At 39.4% G+C, this 23800-nt stretch overlaps 1 protein-coding gene across 2 annotated transcripts; it reads right to left on the bottom strand.

Annotated features, from left to right (window-relative positions):
- Positions 1-240: 240 nt before the first annotated feature.
- On the bottom strand, positions 241-23139 carry KLF5 (Kruppel like factor 5). Of its 2 annotated transcripts, none has more exons than XM_045478819.1 (4): positions 23009-23139; positions 15334-16207; positions 14265-14324; positions 241-2036 (listed from the first exon to the last, which is right to left on the bottom strand). In XM_045478819.1, exons 2-4 carry the CDS (start codon positions 16193-16195, stop codon positions 1858-1860), a joined length of 1101 nt encoding a protein of 366 aa, XP_045334775.1. In that variant the 5' UTR covers positions 16196-16207; positions 23009-23139; the 3' UTR covers positions 241-1857. The 2 variants fall into 2 exon arrangements, with proteins under 2 accessions (XP_045334775.1, XP_045334766.1); XM_045478810.1 differs by lacking the exon at positions 23009-23139 and adding an exon at positions 18568-19169.
- Positions 23140-23800: the final 661 nt, after the last annotated feature.

The following is a 23800-nucleotide window of genomic DNA, read 5'->3' as shown; positions in this document are numbered from 1 at the left end:
GTCTGTGTAGTGACCAAAAAAAAAAATCAGCATTCACGAAACTTATCTCCCTTCACACTTGTAATCATACTTTTAAAACAAATCCGTTTCTTTTGTTAAATAAAGGTAGCTTTGGCTCAATGTGGGAATCGGGTTTTTATTGGTATTTTATTGCCCTGATAAGACAGAGCCTTTTCAATAGTTTTGGGAATGGAATTTGCTTTTTTTGCTATTATGGGTGAAGAAGGAAGGCACGACATGAATCTTTTAGGCACTTTTTATTTTCCAAAAAAAATTGTCGTTAATATATAAACATCTCATTCTCTCAAAAAATTCTACAACTATACAGCTGTTTGCTCCATTATTTGCATAGGAAATGACCACAATACAAAAATAAGAGGGGAAAAGAAGCAAAACAGCAACCAATTTATGCTTTTTATGTAGGCATGTTTCCACGTATAAACATTTTGAAGCCTTACAAAATATTTACACCGTTTGTCATCTATTTACACGTTTTAAGAGCAACTCTTCTAACAAACAAAACTATAATTTATCAAGTTATGAAAATTTTCTAAAAAAACTTACTATATTACCACAAAATAAATAAAGATAAACAATATTTTAAAAACAAAATTAAATTCTCATTTCAATTAAGACCCCTTTTGGCATTTTGCTTATTTATTCTGCCCTTTGGTTAACAGCATCAGCATCACATTTCTATTACATTGCATATATGTAGCACTTGTTTCCTTAAGTTTTCTACATGTCACTTATAATTAAAGGCAGACACTGAGTCAGTATTAACAATGATTAATAACTAAACTGCACTGTAATTTAGGTAAAATTACTGTGTCTCACTGTATATTACATGCAAAATCCACATAAATTGGCATTTAACCACAGTACTGCACGAGCAAACATCTCAGGATATGAAAACTGTATCGTAAATCCAACAACGCCATGTGAGAGCTACATAAGTCCTTCTTTTTCTAAAACGATACTGTGTTTAGCTTATTGTAAGAGGTTTGACTTTTGTGTATCCTATCTGCGCTCTTGAGTTCACAATTCATATAAAATGTCTTTCATATTTAAAATAAACAACCCTATTTTAATCAGTGCATGGAATCTGCTTTAAGTTCATTTGAATGATTATTTCTTCCTCCGAAAGAAATGAATTTGGTAAGGTTTCAAGAGGTAACTTACCACAAATTCTAACTGTAAATGTATTCATGGTTTATTTTCAAACAGAATTATTTATGATTTTCCCCCAAAAGAATCTTAGAAAACTTGTAATAAACCTACAAAGCTGATTTGCATATTTACAAAATTTCGGATAGCAAATAGAGGCAACTCATATAAAAACAAAAAAACCCACATTTGTTCAATGGCTATTTGTGAATCGCCAGGTACGCTGGGGTGCGCACCTCTAAGGAATTACCTAATATTGAAAAAAAACCCTACTCGATGTCAAGTAAAATCTTGACATACAACCCAGCCTTCTTCCTGTGCCTGCCAACCGACTTGTTTACTAAACACTGTCACATTAAATGATGGTGCTTAGGTAAAAACACTGCAAACACACCCTGCAACCCCCACCCCCCTGCCCACGCTGAGATGTGGCTGCCTGTCATGAGATGAGATCTGCTTGAGTAAAGCCATATACATTACAGCAAGCATTCCAGATTCTTAAAAGGACCAAACACTTTGGTATTCATACAATGTATTCCCTGTTTCGTCAAATATACAAAATATACATTTCCAGTTTTTTGTTTTCTTTTTGTTTTTATATACGTAGTTAAGTTTGTCTTTTAAAACTTTGCCAAATGAACTGCACAGCGTCAGTGTGAATTGCATAGGCACGGCGGGCCGCAGCGGGGCTCAGTTCTGGTGCCTCTTCATGTGCAGGGCCAGGTGGTCGGAGCGCGAGAAGCTGCGGTTGCACACCCCGCACTGGAACGGCTTGGCCCCGGTGTGCTTCCGGTAGTGGCGGGTCAGCTCGTCCGAGCGCGCGAACCTCCAGTCACAGCCCTCCCAGGTGCACTTGTACGGCTTTTCACCTGTGACAGGGGACCAAGAGGAGGTGAGGCGGCCTGCTTGCAAGACAAACATCGTAGACAAGGAATCGTAGAGAAGGAACTGCTTTTAAGAATCGTGGTCCAGTCGGGAAGTTCATGAGTTCCATCACGACCTAGACTTCCTCAAGGCCTCGAGTGAGGCGAGTCCCTGTTTGCTAGGAAGGAAGTGTCTGCAGTACCTCTGCGGGATGGCAAAATGGCGACTCTACGCGCAAGATGAGTGGGTGCTCACCGGTATGTACTGTGCCCGCACATGCAAAGCCACGAGATGACAAGATGAGCTGAGCTGGGGGGGGGGGGCTGTATCTTTGCTGTGCGATTACAGTTTCTACACCAACAAACTCAAATTAAATTTGTACAGGACTAATAGTTGTAAGATGGGCCGAGGGAGGAATAAATTTCAAAGCTCCTCAAATCACCCATACGAGGAACTAAATGTACTACAACTGTGAACCTAAATGTTTCTAAATTAGCCCCGAATGAACTTCACATAAACTAGTCAGCTCCTTTGAACACTGGGCCTCCAAAATGGGCTGCTAATGGGCACTCACTCTTGGAAACTCACTCTAGCACACACACATTCACGGTCTTCCTGTTTTTGTCAGATGAAAGCAAAACAAAGCTAGTAAAATAACACTGAAGTTGAATGGTGTTGAAGCTTTATGCATTTGATATTTAATAAATTCTTCAACCAGATCAGAAAGCCTGATACTGATAACTTCCCTTTGGTGAAGAATCATGAAACTGTAGTAATTCTGACATTCGCTGAAAAATGCACGTATCTGCCCAGTGTCTGTTATATGCCGGGCACTGTCCCGAGTATTTGGGTTACAATGGTCAACAAAACAAAAATGCCTGGCCTCACGGAGCTTACATGCATGATAGTATTTTAAAAGTCTCTAATCATTCAATCTACCTATTCTTTCACAGCACTCTTTATTTTAGTAAACTGATACATAAGCCACAATCCCACTGTAATATTCTTAAAGTTGTCTGAAGTGTGCTTGTTGTTAATCTTTCAAATCCACTTAACATTGATAATGTAGTCTCAACTCCCAGTGTAAGAATCAATTAACCTTATTTAACTAAGATCATGTATTTCCCTAAATAAATCCCCAAAACCTAAAAATGTTTCACTGAGCATTAACTAGTAAGTTCCTATATTTATGTTTCATTTTGTTAGCATTTTCTAGGAATTTGCTCGTTTAAGGTGAGAGTTTGTGAGATACGTTTGCTTATTAAAGTACTACTGTTGGCTTACTGCTCAGTTTTTTTTTAATGTTTATTTATTTTTGAGAGAGAGAGAGAGAGAGAGAGAGAGAGAGAGAGAGCGAGCAGGGGAGGGGCAGAGAGAGAGAGGGAAATACATAATCTGAAGCAGGCTCCAGGCTCTGAGCTGTCAGCTGTCAGCATGACCGTGAGATCATGACCTGAGCCGAAGCCGGACACTTAACTGATTGAGCCACCCAGGCGCCCCTTACTGCTCAGTTTTATATGGATACCTTCTAAAACTGAATGGTCAAACTCCTCAATTCCTTAAAACGTGTTTTTCTTGTGAAAGGGAAGAACCTCAGAGTCACTTCGAACACTCTTAGTACCACAACGAAGCCCAACAACCTTTCTGTCTTGATTTAGCAGTATCAAATTCAGGAAGCTGTAAGATTACTCAACTGAGTCCAAATTTTAAAAGACATTGTCCACATCAACCGAGATTTCCACAGCTTGTGGTTAATATATTTTTGCTGTCATGATAACTAGTCTGACTCAAACAAAATCCTAAGGACAAAGAAGAAAGGAAGGGCCAGAATAGTCCTTTGAAATTCGTACCTATTACTTCACAGGAGATTTTTCTTTCAACTCCTATGGCAGACATCCCCAACCCTCCTTTCCTCTCCCCTCTCCTCTGAACCAGGACACAAATACTTAGTTGAACTCCCTGTTTTGTTTACATCCATTTAAAAAAAATACAAGTCTCAATTCCTACAGTTTTTTCTCATTATAAATTCTAAGAACTTAATCTGATACACTCCAACCTTTTAAGTAACATAATAAACCACTTTCCTCTCAACTTATATTCACATGTATCCTGTATGAAACACAAATGTCTTAATACTAGGAGTAAATCTAGCTATCACTCTTGTAGATGTAAATCAAACAGTAAAAAATAACTTTTTGCACAAGCGTTTATTTTTGTTCCTCTTGAAAAATAAATCACAAAAACAAACATGTTGGTGAAATACTTCACTGTCACTTAATGGAAAGAGAAAGCTATTTCTGATGTCTGAGGCAAGGAAAAAAATTCCTAAAGTGCCCTAATTTTAAAAGAAATCATTCTAGTCTTTTGCATTTAATAATTAAATCGCAAGAGAACTGAATTTTCAGAGTTTATTTAAGAAACAAGGGACACTAGACTCTTTTTGTTCACTATTTTTATTGGCTATGAAGCAATAAACTGCACCAATATTTTTTAAAGTTTACTTTACTGATTGGTTGAAAAACGGTAGCCATTAAAGTTCCTAAAACATTTGGGGTTTTGCTCTCAATGTATGCACATCTATAGATTATTCAGCCAAGAATACTACCAGTGTCTGGGACATTACTTATGGGGCCAAGTCTTTACTCTAAAAGCAAGAACAACTATTCCCCACTTGGGGCAGTTTCTATGGGATTTGTTCAAATGTCAACACTGCTCAAGTCAAACATCATAGAGGAAGCTGGTACCCAATTTCTGGCCAAATAGTAGATGTGGGCCTTTCTTCCTCAGCCAGAAACACCATGCACAGTACTTCTGGGAAACCAAACTGACTTCCTTTAAGTTATTTCAACAGGATAGAGCTTTCAAAGGTTTAATTGGATTTTTACAGAATCTCTTTCCAATACCACCAATTTAAAATATTTAGTTAAGCTCTTTCAACATCAACTGTATTTTTAAGTTGTCATGCTGCTAATGTGAAACTTTCCAAAGGCAAAACGAAAAAAGTGACAAGTTTGAACAGCATGGAAAACAAGCTTCAACTTTATCTCAAAAACAGTATCTTCTCATGCTATTTTAAAATTACCTAGGAGTGTTTTGCTAGGAATCCCTAAACTTCTTAAAAATTGTTCAAGTTAAACATGCATACTCTATCATCTGGACTGATGAAGCCAATTAAATATTTCATAAAAATGTTAAGCAAAAGCATGACCAGTAAAAGTAGGGAACGGGCACAAACACCGCTTGAGTGCAAACTCCAGAGTCGGGTATTTCTCATTATGTCACTCAATCGTCACAATAACTCCATGAGGTAAGAAGTGACACAATGCGTTCCAGATTAGGAATCTGGGCCTACCTCTTTTCCTTACTGTCCTACTTAAATCCTCCAGGAGCAAACACCAATACACTCTACACGAACAATTTAAGGAATACATATTGTTCAAATTTATTTAAAGATTCTAGAGCCACTTGAGAAGGTCAGTCAAGGAATGGCTTAATGGACTCAGAGCAGGCCTTCAGCTGCAGAAGGTGAGCACAAGGCATACTCTGGCTGAGCCAGCCCTCAGTGGAGGCCCACCTTTCAGGATCAGTGGGGGTCTCACAAACTGTTCTGACAATGCCCAAATATCACCTAATGATGGTTTCCCTTTACCCCAGGCTAAACAAATTTCAAGGGGTTCGCAGAACATGTTTACAGCGTATTTGAAATCTTCAGCGATGGACTAAAAAAAAAATCTTATTTTTTTTCCTCTGATAAACAGATAAAATAGGACTTTGGAACCTGCCACAACAGAATGGGAGGTTTCTCTGCTCTGCTGAACATATTCAATAGATTCATACCAAGGCCTTTCCCTAGAATGTTCCACACAGACTCTAACAAAAGAAATATATCACAAATGGAAATATTTCTCAGAATGGCTACTTTAGGTAACTTTTTAAAAAGTTTGTTACAGCGGGGCACCTGGGTGGCTCAGTCGGTTAAGCGGCCGACTTCGGCTCAGGTCATGATCTCACGGTCCTGGAGTTCGAGCCCTGTGTCGGGCTCTGTGCTGCCAGCTCAGAGCCTGGCGCCTGTTTCGGATTCTGTGTCTCCCTCTCTCTGACCCTCCCCTGTTCATGCTCTGTCTCTCCCTGTCTCAAAAATAAATAAAATGTTAAAAAAAAAGTTTGTTACAGCAAATTTGCACATCTGGTCTCCTTCCTGGTAACTAAAAATAATTCTATCTATCAACTATTATCTGATAGAGACTAAAACCCATCAGGATTAAAATCAATGTTTAGTAAATGAGAGTGTAGCTTGTACTAAATGACTTGAAAAAAACAAATAGGACTTAATATTTTGATTTTCTCCTGTTAAAAACAAAAACAAAAACAGTCTCTGAACTCAAAGAACTTAAAATCCATTTCCCATTCTGAGAAACAAAACAATGTAAAGTGGAATAAATTATTTCAATAGTCTGTATTTAATCTTTTTTCTTAATCTTAATTCTTAGAATGTAGTTCTTAAAAGTTCAAATCAGCTCCTATTTCAGAAGGAAAATGTTTTTATGCAACTTAAAACATAGACACTTAAAGAATTTAGTCTGAAACAGTCTATATGTATTCTAATACAAGTTAAAAAAGAGGAAACGGGCTCCTGGGTGGCTCAGTTGGTTAAGCGGCCTTCAGCTCAGGTCACGATCTCACAGTTTGTGAGTTTGAGCCCCGCATCGGGCTCTGTGCTGACAGCTTGGAGCCCAGAGCCTGCTTCAGATTCTGTGTCACCCCCTCTCTCTCTGCCCCTCCCTTGCTCACACTCTGTCTCTCTCTTTCTCTCTCTCTCAAAAATAAACAAACATTAAAAAAATTATTCAAAAAAGAGGAAACAATCAATATTAAATTCATGGGGAAAATATTCAATATCTACAAAAGATAAGGTAGGATGATTTGGGCTCGTTAATTCATGTTTTCATATATCTTTGCCAGTAATTTTCCATTTAAAAAATCTTTTTATTAAAGCTCACTGTAGCACATCTCCTACACTTGGAACAGAAGGGTAAACAGTTCACTTCAGAGATTAGTATTATTTGTGTTTGCAAAATGTATCTAGTATTTACTAGATATAGTATCCCTGTCAATAATCTATCCACTTTTAGGAAGCTGATTAAAGGATATTAAAATTAAGAAATTCCCTTCTCCCTGCCAGTCAATTTGTGGTCAGTTCACACATTTACCCCTTTCCCTATAATCTGATTCATCTTAACCCTTCCAGAAAACCTCTGAACAGTCCAGGAGAGATCATTCCACTTCTATCTATCCCCATCACCACTTACATTTGTTTTGAATGCCTCATTTGCACTTATACATATATCTGTGTAAGAGGGTTCAAACAGCTGTGTTTTGCCTCCTAAACTAGCTTTGGAAGTTCCTCTAGGGCAGAGAGGATCTTCTATTCCAGCTGCAATGCCACACTTCTCATAGGCATCTTTGGAACAATCACGTCTGGCCCAAGCCTGACCAACTCTGATATTTCCATTAACAAAAAGGAGGGAAGGCATAAGAGACAGGAGAGGATCTGGTGTGAGTCTACCAGATTGTCTCCTTCCCCTCTACTTTGAGCAGGGCTTTTCCTGGTTCTGTTCTGCCTAGAACCGCTGAGGACAATCTCACTAAATGTATGCCTAGATGAGAACCATGCTTTTAGGCAGGACATGTTCAGAATCCACTAAGCACAGGGTCCATTTATTATCCATCACATAAAGTGTAGAAGAATAAACAAACTCTACATAAACAAGTTTTCTTTGACAGAATTGGACTAGATTTGATGAAAAACTAAGCAGTTGTGAAGCTCCTACTGCTGGTCAAACAGCAAAGGGACTACTGGGGCCAAAGAACAGTGACCTGCCAAACCCAAAGGGGGACAGGATGGGGATACATTTGCAGCATATCTCCTTACTGAGTGAATCTCTAGGCTCCTAAGTTTCTGCCACTTCTCCTAAGGGTTCCTGACAAAAACAATGGAAAAATCCTTCCTCATTAATAGTGTTAATGAAATACCAGTTCTTGAGTTTGATAAAAAGACAACACTCAGATTCACTTTCTTGTAATAAGAACCCAAACTGAATTTTTTAAAAACCTGTGAAAAGGGTTTACCTTTTCTTTTTCAACCAAAATAGAAAACTTCTGTATTTTCATTTTTCTAGCACTGAAGGAGTACTAGATATTCTTTTCTCTAGTTGGCACTATGGTTACCTTAAGAATTTTCCCAGCTCTTAAAGGTTTTTATTTATAAAGCAGTCAAAAAGAAACATTCTGCTGCCTAGATATTTTTTAATGAAAGTTACCTGAGATATACTTCTTCTAAAAGAGTTTAACTCCCCTAATCAGAGTTAAAGATCCTTGAATATAAATAATACAAGCTGACAGAATAGGAATGCTGCTACGGTGATACTTTTACTAAAGTAGGACAATACTTTGTTTCTAATCTTCCACCAGAAAAAAATGTAGGTCATCAAGTAAACAGCTACTACATTCTATAGAACTAAAAATATCTACTGGTGTAAAAATCTTGGATGATTAAATTATTACTTAAAAAATTACATTCTACCTTCACAGCTGATTATTTCTATCTCAGCTTCAGCAATTCCATTTAACCTGCTTATGAACTATCTCCTCCCACTAGTTTATAAGAACAAAAGGGAAGAAAAGATTCTCTTTGGATTCTCCACAAGATCAGTCAAAATGTTTGCTTAATCAAATTTTACTTCTTAACCTTTGATAAGCTTTATCATCTCAAAACAATGCTTAATCAATTTCCTATGTAAATGTTTTTCAGATGAAAGAACAAGTCCTAGAAGCAAAGTTTAATCTTCCCAGTGAGTCATTAAAAAGAAATTGTTTCTAAGCTTTCACACTCATAAATACCTTTCCAGGGGTCTAAACTAGCAAGCCTCTTAAGCCACTACTTTTCTTATATAAGCTTGAAATCATCAATATAGAAAATAAATCTCAAAGCTGCAAATAAAAATAATTTAAGAATTTTAACTAGTAACATCTGACACAAGCTAAGTGTGACACTTTTTCCTGCATATTTTTCAAATACAGACTCAAAAAATCCATTGGATACTAAATAATTTCATCCTGCACAACTTTTCCACCTCTAACAACACAGGTTACCAGGTTACACACCAACGTACTGATCTCTAGATCCAAACTGCATGATGTCAATTAAGGCCATCTATCGGATCTAACTAGCTACCTACAGGAAGAGGGAGAGAGACTTAGTGCTGATTTTAGCTCTAAATAATTTTCTAAGGAAGTGAAATTGTTCCTATATGTTTTTTAAAGCCTTTCACTCCCTTCCACAATTCTACAAAAAGGGAGTAACTCGTGTTTGGAACATTTTGAATGTTTCTTTTAGTCGCAAAATACCACAAATGAAAATTATTGTCAACCTTGTCGATATTTTTAGATGCAAATCTATACCTAATACATTAAATAGATAATAAGTGTAGAATAAAGACCTAGATAGAAAATTAAAGTTTTACATCAGGGCTTTTTAGTACCTAAACTGAAACTAAAATCATCTCGGGCAGAGATTATAGCTTTAAAGTATACACAGTAACACCTTAACATAAATGTCATTAGGAAATAAAGTGTTCCACACAAGCAGGTAAGGCACAACATGGGGGTTACCCCCTTAAAATGAGGCTTGGGCTAAAAATCTTTCCAAAACTTACTGTGGAATTCTTTCTTAATTAAACAAAGCACCCCAAACAGAGCCCACTGTAAAATGCAGCACGGACAGTACCGTGCTTCACTGAGCCCAGTTTGTGTTCCTATGTTATTGTAGGTTTCCATTTTCTTTTGTGGGGGTGCTTCCAATTGTCCTTTTCTTGTCGACTCTTGGCAAGCCGTTCTGAGATTTGGTGCCCACGAAAAGGCCTATGTATACAGTCTCGGTCTAAGGGATACCTGAGCCAAGCCTGGGTGCTGCTCAAAGACTTTCTCTGTACAACTGCTCATTTTCTGTCCTGTTCCAGATAGCTGAGACTGATAAATGATCTAAAAAATGTTACCATACCCTAATTTCCCAACCACTGCAGCATATTCGTTAGGGTTCAGAACATATCCACACCTGTGACTAAAAGCCACTAGGATTTCAAACATCTGTATTGAGTTCACAATTTTTCAGAACTTTTTTCTTTGGAGAATAGCACTTTTTACTAAACCATAAACACCATTTTCAAAGAAATTTCCAAACTCGATGTAAAAGCAATATTCATAGGCATACCAAGAAACCAGTAGCAGTCACCAGAAAATTTTTCAATTTCTTGCCAATTTTTTTTTTGTACCTACAGCCTTAATTTTTTTTTCCTATACATTTTACCTTTTTTGGCCCCAAGCCTGTGCTCAGAATTACTTTAAATCTTCATTATGAAATTAAAGATAGCAAAGTATATGAGCAGAAACAACTATACTGCTGGTTACAGATTATTCTATTTGATTCAAGAGTCAGTTAAACAATCATGCTGATTTGTAAGGGCAAAGTGATATGTGAATCTTTTCTTTAAAAGGTGGTCAGGAGCAACTTTTAAATGATGGCAACGGGTATAGCCCCTTGATGTATGTATACATCAAAAGGCATACACAAATTTCAGTAGAATGCCCACATTTAAATGCTTTTAAAAAGTACAATATACCACTTGACACTTGCCTAGAAGCAGCCAATTATTTCGAACCAGAGGCACCATATGATACACATGCATTACAAGTAACACAAACCCCATAAGGGGTACCTCTATAGACCTGGAAGTATGTTATATGTACATATAACATGTTTTTAAGTGAAACAGAACTAGTCCCTAGAATACAGGCAAGTACATTTCAGGTATTGTGTAACCATGCAAAGATGGACCTCTGTATTACTCACATATTCTTTATGAATACAGAAATCAAAGTATGTGAACTCAGAAAAACTTGAATGCTATGGGTCTTTGCTGGTAACTTCTACTTTCATCCTGAATTTTTTTAAAAAAGGTCTTGTTTTGGGGCACGTGGGTGGCTCAGTAAGTATAGCGTCTGACTTTGGCTTGGGTCATGATCTTGCAGTTTGTGAGTTCCAGCCCCACGTCAGGCTCTCTGCTGTCAGCTCGGGGCCTCGAGCCCACTTCGGATTCTGTGTCTGTCTCTACCTTTTCCCTTCTGGTTCTGTGTCTGTCTCTCTCTCTCTCTCTCTCTCTCTCTCTCAAAAATAAACATTAAAAAAAATAAAAAAATAAAAAAGGTCTTGATTTGCAAAGACCATTTCCTTATGTTCAATTTGCAAGTTAAGAAGCATTTACTGTCTAAAAATCCAGAATAAGTAATTAAATAGAACTCAGATGTAGTTTGTTTTAATTGCTTAAATCATTTTTACAACATAAGGTAACTTGACATTTTAAAGCAATTACAATTATATTCCAAAGAAATGCTATGGTGCTTTTCACATTCTGCCTGCAAAATGGCAATCATTTAAAAAGTAATTTTTATATCAAATACCAGATCTATCCCATATAGACTATTTTAAAAATCTCCTAAGAAATTGTCCAGGGCAGGGTCGGCAGGGGGGTGCAGCAGGGGGCGTGTAACAAAAAAACCCACAAAAGGTATTATATAAAATAAGTTATTTAGAAATACCCAGGCCTTGGGGCACCTGGGTGGCTCAGTTGGTTGAGCGTATGACTTTGGCTCAGGTCATGATCTCACATTTTGTGAGTTCGAGCCCCATGTCGGGCTCTGTGCTGTCAGCTCAGAGCAAGGAGCCTGTTTTGGCTTCTGTGTCTCCCTCTCCCTCTGCCCCTCCCCAGCTTGCACTCTGTCTCTCTCTCAAAAATAAATAAACACTAAAAAGAAAAGAGAAAAGAAAGGAAGGAAGGAAGGAAGGAAGGAAGGAAGGAAGGAAAGAAGGAAAGAAAAAAGTCGAGGGCCTTAAAAGGAAGAAAAAAACAAAACAAGAATTTTCTGGCTTCAGATACATTCATTAAAAAACAGGCAAGGCGGGGAGGATGCAATGAGAGAGCACAGGTAATTTTAAAAGACATTGTCTAGAAACTAGAAATGAGGAGAAAACAACCTCAATGCTCTATGATTACCCAAGAACGGGTTTAGCCAGATGAACAAGTCTACTACAAACCCTCCCCAAGGCATTTGAGAAACTATCAAACAAAACTTTATTAAACTGGATTACATGGTCTCATTCATTAGATGTCGATGGCCACGCATTTATGATCAGGTGTGCATGGGACCCTAACTAGGCCTGGGTCCTCTTTTTTAGTTTGATTTTATTAGTAAGGGCATTGTTAAGACAGCTCACTATTAAATTTCTTTGCCAGCAGGTCAAGTTCCAGAATCCCAGCTATAAGCATTCCGAGCACTAAACCCTGACAAGGGTTGTAAGGCCATTCAGATACGCTCGGACTACATCCTTGCAATAAGCAGTTGATTACAGCATGATATGCAATTGCACTCCTTTTATTAGGAGACTTTAACCTCATGAAAAACACATTCCCTCCTTCCTATCTCCCATTTCAAGGACTTTCAAAGAAGAAAAAAACAGTAGTTCAAATGTCTCAAATTTTTTTCCATTTCCCATGAATCAAAATCCAGATAAAAATCCATTTTCAATGTTTCCTTCTCTAATATATTTATTCTATAAGTGGCTATTTTAATATTTCTATATGGAATGTTTTCTTGGCCATCATTTGCATTTGAAAACTTTAGACTGAGTTTATTATAAGCTTGATGGCTATTTGTTGAACTATAAATATAATTTCTACTCTGAGCTGCTTATGTAGGGTCTTTCCTTTTATATAACCACATTGTCTATATCTAAAAACTTCAGGCCAAAACAACCCATTCATTTCATTGATAAACACCATGAGATGTCTCTTCTTTAAAAGCCATTTCTCAGAAAGTCCTGGAATCTACAGTTGTTGCCAACACTATTTAGATTTTAATAAGTACTGTTTATCACTGAGATATCAAGTAATACTTCCTTACATGCATACAAAATGTCTGCAGCCATATTCCTCCCAGTCCTGTATCTCAGCACTGACCTTTGTTCAAAGGCTTTTACTTTTTAATGCAGCAGTTAGAGATAACTACTTCATTTATCAAAACTCAATTTCCATAGTAACATCTAGCCTGGGGAGATTCAAGTCCTCTCACACTAATCCAACGACCCATTCAAAGGAACTGTTGAATACTTTGGTTTCCATAGCAATGATGGAATAAAACATTTTGCTAGGTCATTGCTTTTATTAGCAAACTTATTCTTTGAACTTTAGGTAAGGCTGAATTTACTGAGAGAACAAAATAATAATCATTTTGTATAAGTTCTTTCCTTCAGGGTTGGCCTTTTCAGAAAACCACAAATAGTTAATCACCTATATATTTGAAAACATTTTGGGTATTTGGAAGCTTTTTAAGCATGCCATATAGTTTTGTCCTAAAATGGGTTCTAAAATACAGTTTTAAAATTAAAAAGCACTTAAAAGTGATTGTATAGGCCCGACAAAACAAACATTTATAAAATTAAAGTGACTAAGCTTAAGAGCACATTCTAAACAAGGATGAAATATAAGCCAGAAGAAAGACACAGTCCCAAATACCTCAAATATGGGCTGGCACAGGGTGCAGAAGAACTTTTAAACCATGACCCCATCTTTGCCTGGCTTTAATACTCTGCAGTTTCTGCCCTACCTTTCATTCATCAACCACAGAAAACAAGCTAAACAAAAACTTCAGGTTAAAGGTGAAATTAAAGACACTGTATTAAGCAGTTATGCTTCACGTGCTAAATGGAAAAGTTTTTAGCATTGAATATAGCTTAGGGAACTATACGGAACTATATAGCTTATGGACTGCTTTGTTATGGAGGAAAGAAAATGAGTTACATTTTTTTCCTTCAAGACAGGAATAGCAGTGCCATTAAAGTTTTAAAATCCATTAGTAAACATCATTGTTTACGTTTTCATGTAATTAATTCTACGTGAGGTGACAGGGCAAGGCCTTGGAAAGGGAACATCAGCCTTCCTGGAACCAGACTTTTCTTCGTGGAACTGAATTCTGAGCCAAGCCAGTGCTGAAAAGGTAGGCCATTAAAAAATAAAAGTTGACAGAAGAAAGAAGAGATCAAACACGTGTTGGCTTTTAAAAGGATGAATACCACTTACACTATTTACACAACTCACAGAATTAACAAGAAAATTACATACCAGTATGAGTCCTCAGGTGAGCTTTTAAATGAGAAGACTTTGTATAAACTTTTGTGCAGCCTGAAATAAAGGAGAGAAAGAACAGCTTGTCATTTCGGAGATCCTTTTGAAATCTTTACATTTGATGATTCAGTGTTTAAAATCTGGCTTTAAAGAAGAAATCTCTCATGCTAGAAGATATTTGAAGCGTCAGTTTTAAAAGAAGTTTTCAAGAGTGCTCCCCTGTTACCTTATTAAAGGTATAAAGTGATTTACTTTATGTACCACTTTAACAGGAAGAGCAGATAATCAAGTGAGCTACACATGGGAAATTTTTGTTTATATTACAGTAGGTGCTTTATACTAGTAACATATACTTCAGCGATTTAAAAACTTTTAATGGCTCTAGAGCAGACAATGTTAAACCATTATCCAAGATGACTGCAATTTTCTGTACTACTACATTTCTTGTTTTTTCATTTAGTATATCATGCTGTATTGTGTACCATGGTCAATAAATTATACCCTGTATTAACCATAAACTAGCTTATGCCAGCAACTTGTAGATAAAGTCATTACCATCATCAATTTATGTTTTGGGCCACATCTCATTCAAGAACAAGCGTACGTTCATATGCTAACAGCACCATCCTTAAATCAGTTCTGTAGAGAGTCCTGTAAACTGCCATCTTGAGAGCAGCCTATTCATTCCCCACTTCATTACCATGCTTTATTTTCTCAACTTAATCTCTTTTCAGGGAACTTAATTTAGAATTGAAATTCCAATTCAGGTGTTTAAACAAAGGAACTCTGGCCTAACTCAAAATGCAAAATTTTGTTTAATATTAAAAATAAAGAAGTCCAAAGTAACTTTTTTCCAGAATATCCTAGCCACTTCTTAATACGTAAAAACAAGCAACAGACAAACAGTTACATCCCAGGGTACAGTACAGAGACTGAGATAGGAAAAGGACAAAGTAGGTGATTTTTTCAGTATCAACCACTACTTTATGTAAATTTAAAACCTGAGGTTACAGGTGCACACAAGGCACACGTATTGATGCTTCAACCAGGTAAAAAAGTCACATACCAGGGTAATCGCAGTAGTGGATGCGTCGTTTCTCCAAATCAGGGTTACTCCTTCTATTGTATCTGACAGGCTGGATGCTTTGCGAGTTAACTGGCAGGGTGGCCGGTAAATTTGGATTGTGAATTGCCAGTTTAGAAGCAATTGTAGCAGCATAGGATGGAGGTGGGGTCAAATTCTGGAGCATCTCTGCTTGTCTATCTGGACTTCCAGGTTCTGAGCTTGGTGGTGACGGGGGAAAGTAAGTGGCCTGCTGTGGAAGAAACTGACTTGGCATTGTGTATGTGCAAGGGGGCATGCCCTGGAATTGTTTCATCGCAGTCTGCGGAACAGCAGAGGTGTGTGTGTTAAGGCCTGCCATGGCGGCTGACATAGAAACATTAAGAGTGTCCATTACTGCTGTCTGGTTTGTAGAACTGGGCATATCTAGATCCGGGGTGTTCAGTAGCTGGTACAAGTGGCCCTGCTGGGGAGGGACAGAAAGATGAAGATCTGGTGTAGGAAGTTCTTGTTTGATGAAAATATTGTTCACCTCTGGAGCTGCGGTCTGGTGGGAGCTGAATATACTGGTGAACTCAGGGAGGGCCTGGGTTGGGGCCGGAGGAGGGGCGGTCGTTTCACTCTGGTGGCTGAAAATGGTAACAGGTTCTGTCTTGATGTGTGTTACGCACGGTCTCTGGGATTTGTAGAGGCCAGTTCTCAGGTGAGTGATGTCAGGGAGGAAGACGTTCATGTTGATACTGTAAGGTAACCCTTCACTGTCAGTGAAGAACTGGTCTACGACTGAGGCACTGTCTCGTCTATACTTTTTATGCTCTGGAATTATAGAAACTGGAGGAAGCTGAGGTGTCAGATACTTCTCCATCTCACATCGTGTCTAGAAAAGAAGAGATACAAACATGCATAATCCACCTAATTCATCATCCGAGTAAGGACAAACTTAACCAAAAATCCCAACAATACCTGTGAGAAGTACTAGGGCACACTCCTTGGTGTTGCTTACAAACATATCAGGTTTATTTGTCAGTTGTGTAAGAACTGGCTTACGGAAAGCCTCATGAAATTCTTTACAACATGTATGTATTTGGTAAAATCGCTCCCACAATCAGCCCCGGACAATAAGTGAAAGAGGCAAATCAAGGGAAAAAAAAAAGGCAAACAGAAAACATGTTCCTTTCTAATGAATAATAAAGTGTACTTTTTTATAACTCACATACGAGCAGGGTTCCCTGCCCCATTACAATTGAGTTTGCAACTTAAGTACAGTATTGTAATATTGCCAAACCACCTCAACTCTGTTCATGCCATATTTATATTAATATAGGTATGTTTAAACAAAACCTAAGCAAACCAACCTTAAAAATAATATTGCAAAGTTCTGTTTTGTTTGGATAGATATTGTTAAAATAGCTAATATAAAACATACTCCTTGGCTATTTCAGGGCCTTTTCTCATTTATAGGTCACTGGAAACTTAAATACGAAGTCTTGAGCAAAACACAGTATCCACTGAAAAAACAAAACTTCACTTTCAACATTTGATCTAAATGTTGATTTTAATCAGCAGATTCTGTAATTGGTTAATATGATAATGAAATGTTCCTATTCATATCCCTATCTAAAACAGATCTTTAATTACCTAGGGGAAAATCACTCCCTTGGTAGAGTGGTGCTAAGGCGCCCGTGGGTGGGGAGAGGCTGCTGTATCACTAGCACAGTCATCAGCAAAACATTTATCACGTCCTCCTCAGTGGGCCAATGTTACATTCCCCCCTACTCTGTAAAAAGCTCAATCATCCCTCATCCTCTTGGTGTCTCTTAAGCAGAAAAGTGACAAACCTGAAATAACCAAAGCGGTTCCAAGTGGTGATTTTTTAAGGACATAATCCAGCTTGTCTCACCCAGTCTTTTTACAGCTATCTTCTATTCTAGTATAACAAAGTTCATTTTTATTTTAATCTTTCAACATTGAAAGGTAAATTTTAAGAGAAAAAAAAATCCACCAATTAAATGGCTCATCCAACTGAACTATTAACCATGGCATTATATACATATATATATACACATACACAAATATATATATATATATATGCTACTACTTAATTTCAAAAGCGTTTCATATCGGGCTTGGTATCATTCGGTGCGGATGCAGACTGGGTTTCCCAGATACACGCGATTTAAAAATAAAAATTAACGCTCTAGTCATGTGAGTCACATCTCTGACAAATGCCACTGCCCGTTCACAGCACGACGACGCTCGCAGCCCACCCGGAGCAGGAGCTGGGCAGTAAATACGCAATATACCAAGGGGCTATTAAATGAAGCGTCTCGAAATAAACCGAACTAAACCCTTTCGTGCACTTCGCTCCCGTGGTGGTTAGTGGTTTCTGATTTTAGCTCTTCCAGCTGTTTGCATGTGGGTATGTTTCCAATTTTTTTTTTTTTTTTTTTTTTCCTTGGGACAGGCTAAAAGTCCCGGGAAGTTTTTTCTGGGCTATATGACTCCCTGCGTGGGCGAAAGAAACAGGCGGTTGCTCTAATTCGGCTGCCGGGCAAGTGTAAAAGCCAACTGCCAGCTTTCAACGCGGCTCCGGGAGGAAATTTACGCGCACATGAAGAAAACAACACCCCCGGTCTTTTTTGGTCTTTCTTCTTAAGGAAAAATAAGCGCTCCAATACGACCTTAGCTTTTCTAACTCTCGGTTCCCAAAGGCAGCCCCGAGATCGCGTCTAAAGCAGGCTGAGCCAAGAGACATGAAACTAGCACCCCGAGGCGCCTCTCTCCGGCACCCCGATTTGCGTTTACACCTAACCCGAGACGACGGTGGGGGGGACCTCCGAGGGCAGGACACTGAGCGGGGGGGAGGGGGGCTTTAAGGTGAAAGGCGGGAGTTAAGTAAGGTTGGACGTGAGGTGCGAGGTCTCATCCCCCAAACTAAGAAACACTAAGGTGCATGTGAGCACCCGTCCCCCTCTACCCTTTCCTCGCACCGACCCGCCTGGGGAGGCTCATCTGGGACACCCCTCCCTCTTCCGGTCCCCCCACTTTGTCCCTGCGGATTGTGAGTGCCCAGGCCAGGACGGCAGGGCGGGGAGGGGCTGCCCACCCAGCTCCGGCTCCCGGAGCGCCCCGACGCACGCCCCAGCCTGGAGCGGCCCCTGTCGCCCGCGCGTCGCAGCGGCGGGACACGCCCGAGCTCCGGGAGGGGGGCGGAGGGAGGGGAGCGGCTCTCCCTACCTGGACCAGCTCCTCGGGGGGCAGCCGCGGGCCCGCGGCGGGCGGCGGCGCCGGCTGCGGCGGCTGCGGGGGCGCGGACTGCGCCTGCGGGTGGTGGTGCGGGTGCTTCAGCTCCTCGCCGGGGAAGAGCGCCGCGTCGCGGGCCGGGTTCGCGGCGCCCAGCACGGGCTTGAGCTGCGCGAACACAGGCTCGTCCTGCGGGGCCGGCGGCTGGGGTACGGGTCCCAGGCGGGCGCTCATGGTCAGCACCCGCGTGGCCATTGGCACTCAAGGGGGCGACTCCGGGCGCGGGACGCGGGTCGGGCGCGCTTCCCACCTCGCCCACGCTGACTCGGGCCGGCGAGCTCGGCGCGGGGCCGCGGGCGGAGAAGGGGAGGCTCCGGGCGGACCCCCTCAGCCAACAGCAGGCGCGGTTTTCGAAGGCGCGCACGAAAAGCAAAACTCTTCCGCTCCGCCACGCGTAAACGCCAACGTCCTCCGGGCGGCCACTTTCTCCCGCCCCGCCCCGCCGCGCTTTCTCACTCGCCGGAGCCCACTCCCGCCACCGCCGGTCTCCGCGAGCGAGCTGCGAGCGCGCGTACCTGCCCCGCGACTACTGACACTTGACGCCCGCCTCTATTTTACCCAACTCCGGGGGGGCGGGTCCAGCCAGCCTGATTGGCAGCGTTGCGGCGAATCCCGAAGCCTCGAGGCCGGCCGGGCCGGAGCGGCTAGCCTATGAGAAAAGGGAAGCTCGCCCAGGGCCCCGCCTTTGCCGGGTTGACCCGCCCTCTCGGGCCACGAGCTTTCGCGCGCAGGGCGGCCGCGCAGTTTGTACACAACTTCTCTGACAGATTGGGCTGACTGAGCCGGGGGCGGAGGAAAGGAGAGAAGCGAGTGGAATCTAGGAAGAGAGGGAATTAGGGTGGAGACGTGGAGGGAGATCTCCTCCGACAGTTCTCTGCCAGGATTAGGGAGAAAAAGAGTTTTGCACGTCTTAGGTGTTGTGCAAGGACCTGAAACTCAAAGGCTGAAACCCAGAAGGCAGATAGGTGGGGGCGCCAAGGGTTTTAGAGACTTATTTCATGAGTGTGTATTTTTAAATATACAAAATGTACTTTTCTTTAGCGGAAAACTAGGGGCGGTGTGATAAACAAATTTAAAAACAGCCCTTGTCTCTGTGTATCTTTAGTAGTGAATATGTCCATTTAGCAAAGCAAATCCGGAATGTCCTAAATAAAAGGTGTAATGGCAAGTATTTTTTTTTTTAAGCCTTTGCATAAAAGCTTGTTTTTCCCTACAGTATTTAAACGGTTAGAAGAAGTTTATACACATTTTACCTCGTATCTGTGTATGGAGAGGAGGGGGATGGGCCATAGGGATTTTGAAGTTTTTAATATTTACGCTTTTGTAAATATTCCAGCAGAAGCATGGAATCTAATTTAAGCACTAACGACTGACTAGATCAAATGTATTTAAATAGCGATTACATCTTTGACTTGTTGTTGCTAGCACTTTATGTTCAAAAAAATGCAGTTTAATATTTACCAAACAAAAACGTAGCACATTTACCTAGCACTGTGGCACCTTTTCCTACGAAGAGATAACCAAAGAAGCCACAAACATTAGACACGCAGCAGCTCTGAAAACTGGGAATCCAATTTTGTAGGAAAGTAATAGTCAAATATATTACCATCCATTAACTATATTCTAATGGGAAGGTGAAGTTTTGCCAACAATCACCTAAGGAAATTTCCTTAATGTCTTGTATGTGATTTTATCTGACTTATTGAGAAGCCGGCACAATAAACTGCAATAAAAATGCCTGGTATTTCACTACATATGTATATATGTTGACAGCACACTATGCCATGAGATAATTTTACATATACAATAGCCTACTCACACTTCACGGGATAACAGTTTCAAACAAACAAACAAACAAACAAAAATGAGTTTTTAGAAAAATGTTCAAAGAGTGAACCTACTAAAAGTGTGGATCTCATTTCAATGTGTAGATTAAAAACATAATATACACATGAAATATTAGAGGAATTTATTATTAGAAAGCAAAATCACGCTGTAAAATATTTTTTCTCCTTTTCATTTCCTTCTTGCTAATAAATGATTCATTTTTATGGCTGTGATCACTTCTTCCAGAGAATGGTTGACGACTACTTTCGTGTCACCAAAGTAGTATTTAATAAGTGTTTTTGCAAGTTTTTTCTAAGCAAACAGTCCCATAATATACACCTTCACCTCTTCAAAGCTGTCCTGATTTTCTCTAATATTGAGCCCAGGTATGTAATTAAATAACTTAGAAACATTACAGAATTGGTACGGGATTTAATACTACTTTTTTTAAAAATTGAAAATTGAAAGGTGTTTAGTTATAATGCTGATAACATGATCAAATCTGAGTGTGATAAAGCCTTAAGAGAACTTTCATACTCTTTTTAACTTAGGTTCAGTACGATTTGGTATCTATTTATATTTTAATTTGCCTCTAAGCCTCCCTAAACATTTTCTTTTGTCTTTTTTATCAGAGCATCAGTGGCCTGTTATCTCAACCTACGTTTTCACTGCCATAAAATCCAGTTATTTTACTGGAAATGTTGGTATATCTCACACCATTTTTTAACATGCTTTAATTTACAAATGATTTCTCAATAGCAAAACAAAACAAAACCCAGCCATTTGGTAAGCTTTTAATAAAATATTTGTGTAGTCCTGTTAATTTTTTTCACATTTCCACTTTTCGTAATGAATACAGATACAAACCTAGCTACTCTTGTGTTCACAACACACTTTTGGTAGAAAAGTGGAATACAATCTTTTTTTGTTCAACTCTAGTAGCATTTATTTAAATTTCCTTTCTGACATAAGGATTCATAACATAGGGCTGCCACTTTTAAGTAATGGTTTCTCTCAAATGCCTGGCTCGGCAGTCTCACAGAAAATGACTAGCTTAGCCCTGTACAATAGCACAGAAATCAGAAAGTAATCCTTTTCTGAGACATTTGCCATGCGATTCTGAACCTATAAGAAATATGTTCAACCAAGCTGCCTTGCTGTTAACACAAATGCTACCGCTGAAAACCTGGTTCATCAACCTTAGTAAAAAGGGTTAAAACTTGATAAATATTTTTCAAATGTTCCAGGTTCTACATTGGCATGACGCCAGACAGGGTGAATGGACAGATCCTCAATTACTTTGAACTTTCTAGTTCTTTGCATTCCTTCCTGCTTAGTAGTGCTGTACCATTAGGGAAGATAGGAGAAAACAAAAAACAAATGTCAGGTTTCAGAAATCAATTAGTGGCCTGGCAGTGGTATGTTAACTGAACGGTGCCAAAACAGAAAATTCTGAGGGAAAAAAATAAAGTTGAGTTGTCAAGTTAGGTAGGAGGGTAAGCGTAGAAGCAGTGTGCATGCTTAAGTCCTTAGTCACTGGGCAACACAGATTTAGTCTTAGAATAAACCATAAGTGTCACTATCTTTACGGGAATAAATACGCCTGAATGTGTGGGGGCTGAACAGGCATTCAGTGATGGGGGGGCAGGGAGGAGACTTAAAGGAGGCAGTGGAAAAACATGGATAAATAGCTTCTGAATGATGAGATGAGAGAAATATGAAGCTATCACTCGGGCAACGTTCATAAGAAGACACGGCAAAAAAAAGTATCTGTGTTCAGTTGTTCAGCCAAAATGTCAGGGAGAGCTTGAAATGAGGACAATTTTAGACATTTTATTCACTTTGGAAAATATTCATGGAATATTCCATTTCCATAAATTCAGAATCAAATTACCAAGTGATATTGAACTACAGGAAAAGCACGAGAATGAGTAAAAAATCCTTTTTTCTAAGGGAGTATAATCTTCTCTGGGGTAAGATCATTCGATTTAAAATGACTTTCTTGATATTGATAGCCTACCAAGTGTTCGAATTTGTATCAATAGACACATAAAAAAACAAAATTATTGTCCTCTGAAACATTTCACGTTTTTAATCTTTTAATGTTTTCATTAATGGAACTGTTTTAAGCCGCCCTTCAAATTAAATAAAAAGTCATTGAGAAAAGGACACGGTAGATGGCAGCTTCAACTGAGAGGAGTCAAAATTCCAACCATTTTGACTCAAAGGTTAACAGACACAAGAAAAGATGGCCTTTTCATCCCTCTTGTTGAAAAAATATGTAATTTAAATAGGATTAATATACCTTTTTTGTGTATAAATTAACAGGTTATCTTAAGAAAAAAGTTAATAGTCTACTTTTGCACTATCTCCCACGACAGTTCTCAAGAAATAAAATTTTATATTAAGTTTGGATTTAAATATATTCTTTATGAACTATCTCATAAAACTCTGTGTGTACTTAATCCTAAAGGTACTGTTATTTATCTAACCTATTTTTAAAACTCTAGTAATAGACACACACACACACAAAACCCCAGAATTTTACCTTGTGGGAGGGACTGGGATAGCTTTTTCCACCTTGTTAGTATAATAAGCAGACAAAAATGACATAAATATAAATGCCTTGAACCAAGTTATAGGCCAGGCATACTGTAGCTCAAATTGTACAGTGTTTGAATTCTGACTCCAAACATGATAGGAAAGGTGAGAGAAAAACCCTGAACTGAGGCCGTCATACCAAACAATCTTTTGGAACACTAAGGAGGCCACATCGCCAGCATCACAATGAGTGATGTTTTGAGCCAATGGCTACACATGTGCTGACAAAAGCAGTCATGGCCCTACCGTGGGGCCGTGCACAGTGAATGCTCAAATGAGCTGCACAGTACCCTTTTGGAGGTTAATTTGTCAATGAAATGTGTAGTGCTAAGACCCATACTGGCTCTTCAGGACTTCTATCCACTGGTGATGGGCAAGTAAACTCATATAACTTTTGAGGAGGACAATTTGACAATGAGCATGAAGATGGCTAAAAACGGAACAACCTTGGGGCTCCTGGCTGGTTCAGTAGGTAGAGTGCGTGAGCCTCGATCTCGGGGTCTTGAGTTCAAGCCCTACACTGGACATAGGCTTACTTAAATAAATAAGTAAATAAGAATGTTTTTTAAAATGGAAATAATCTTTAAAATGACAGATAATTCCCCCTCTAGGAAATATATATTACATATTACATATATAAAAACAAATAAAATTGGAAATATCCCAAGTGACCAACGCCAGGAAAATAATTCAATAATATACCCATGCAGTGACTGTTGTTCTGCTGTCAGAAATCACA

This window comes from Leopardus geoffroyi, chromosome A1, assembly GCF_018350155.1.
Source record: "Leopardus geoffroyi isolate Oge1 chromosome A1, O.geoffroyi_Oge1_pat1.0, whole genome shotgun sequence".
NCBI classification, from domain to species: domain Eukaryota; kingdom Metazoa; phylum Chordata; class Mammalia; order Carnivora; family Felidae; genus Leopardus; species Leopardus geoffroyi.
This window is presented reverse-complemented; position numbering and strand designations above follow the sequence as displayed.

Excerpts from the sequence above, each read along its gene's own strand:
- KLF5 (XM_045478810.1), bottom strand. The coding sequence starts at position 18,828 with ATGGCCACGCGGGTGCTGACCATGAGCGCCCGCCTGGGACCCGTACCC. Across the intron at positions 16,208-18,567 it reads CCCCCGAGGAGCTGGTCCAG|ACACGATGTGAGATGGAGAA; the intron begins GTAGGGAGAGCC and ends CTTCTTTTCTAG. Across the intron at positions 14,325-15,333 it reads CCACTACTGCGATTACCCTG|GCTGCACAAAAGTTTATACA; the intron begins GTATGTGACTTT and ends CCTTTATTTCAG.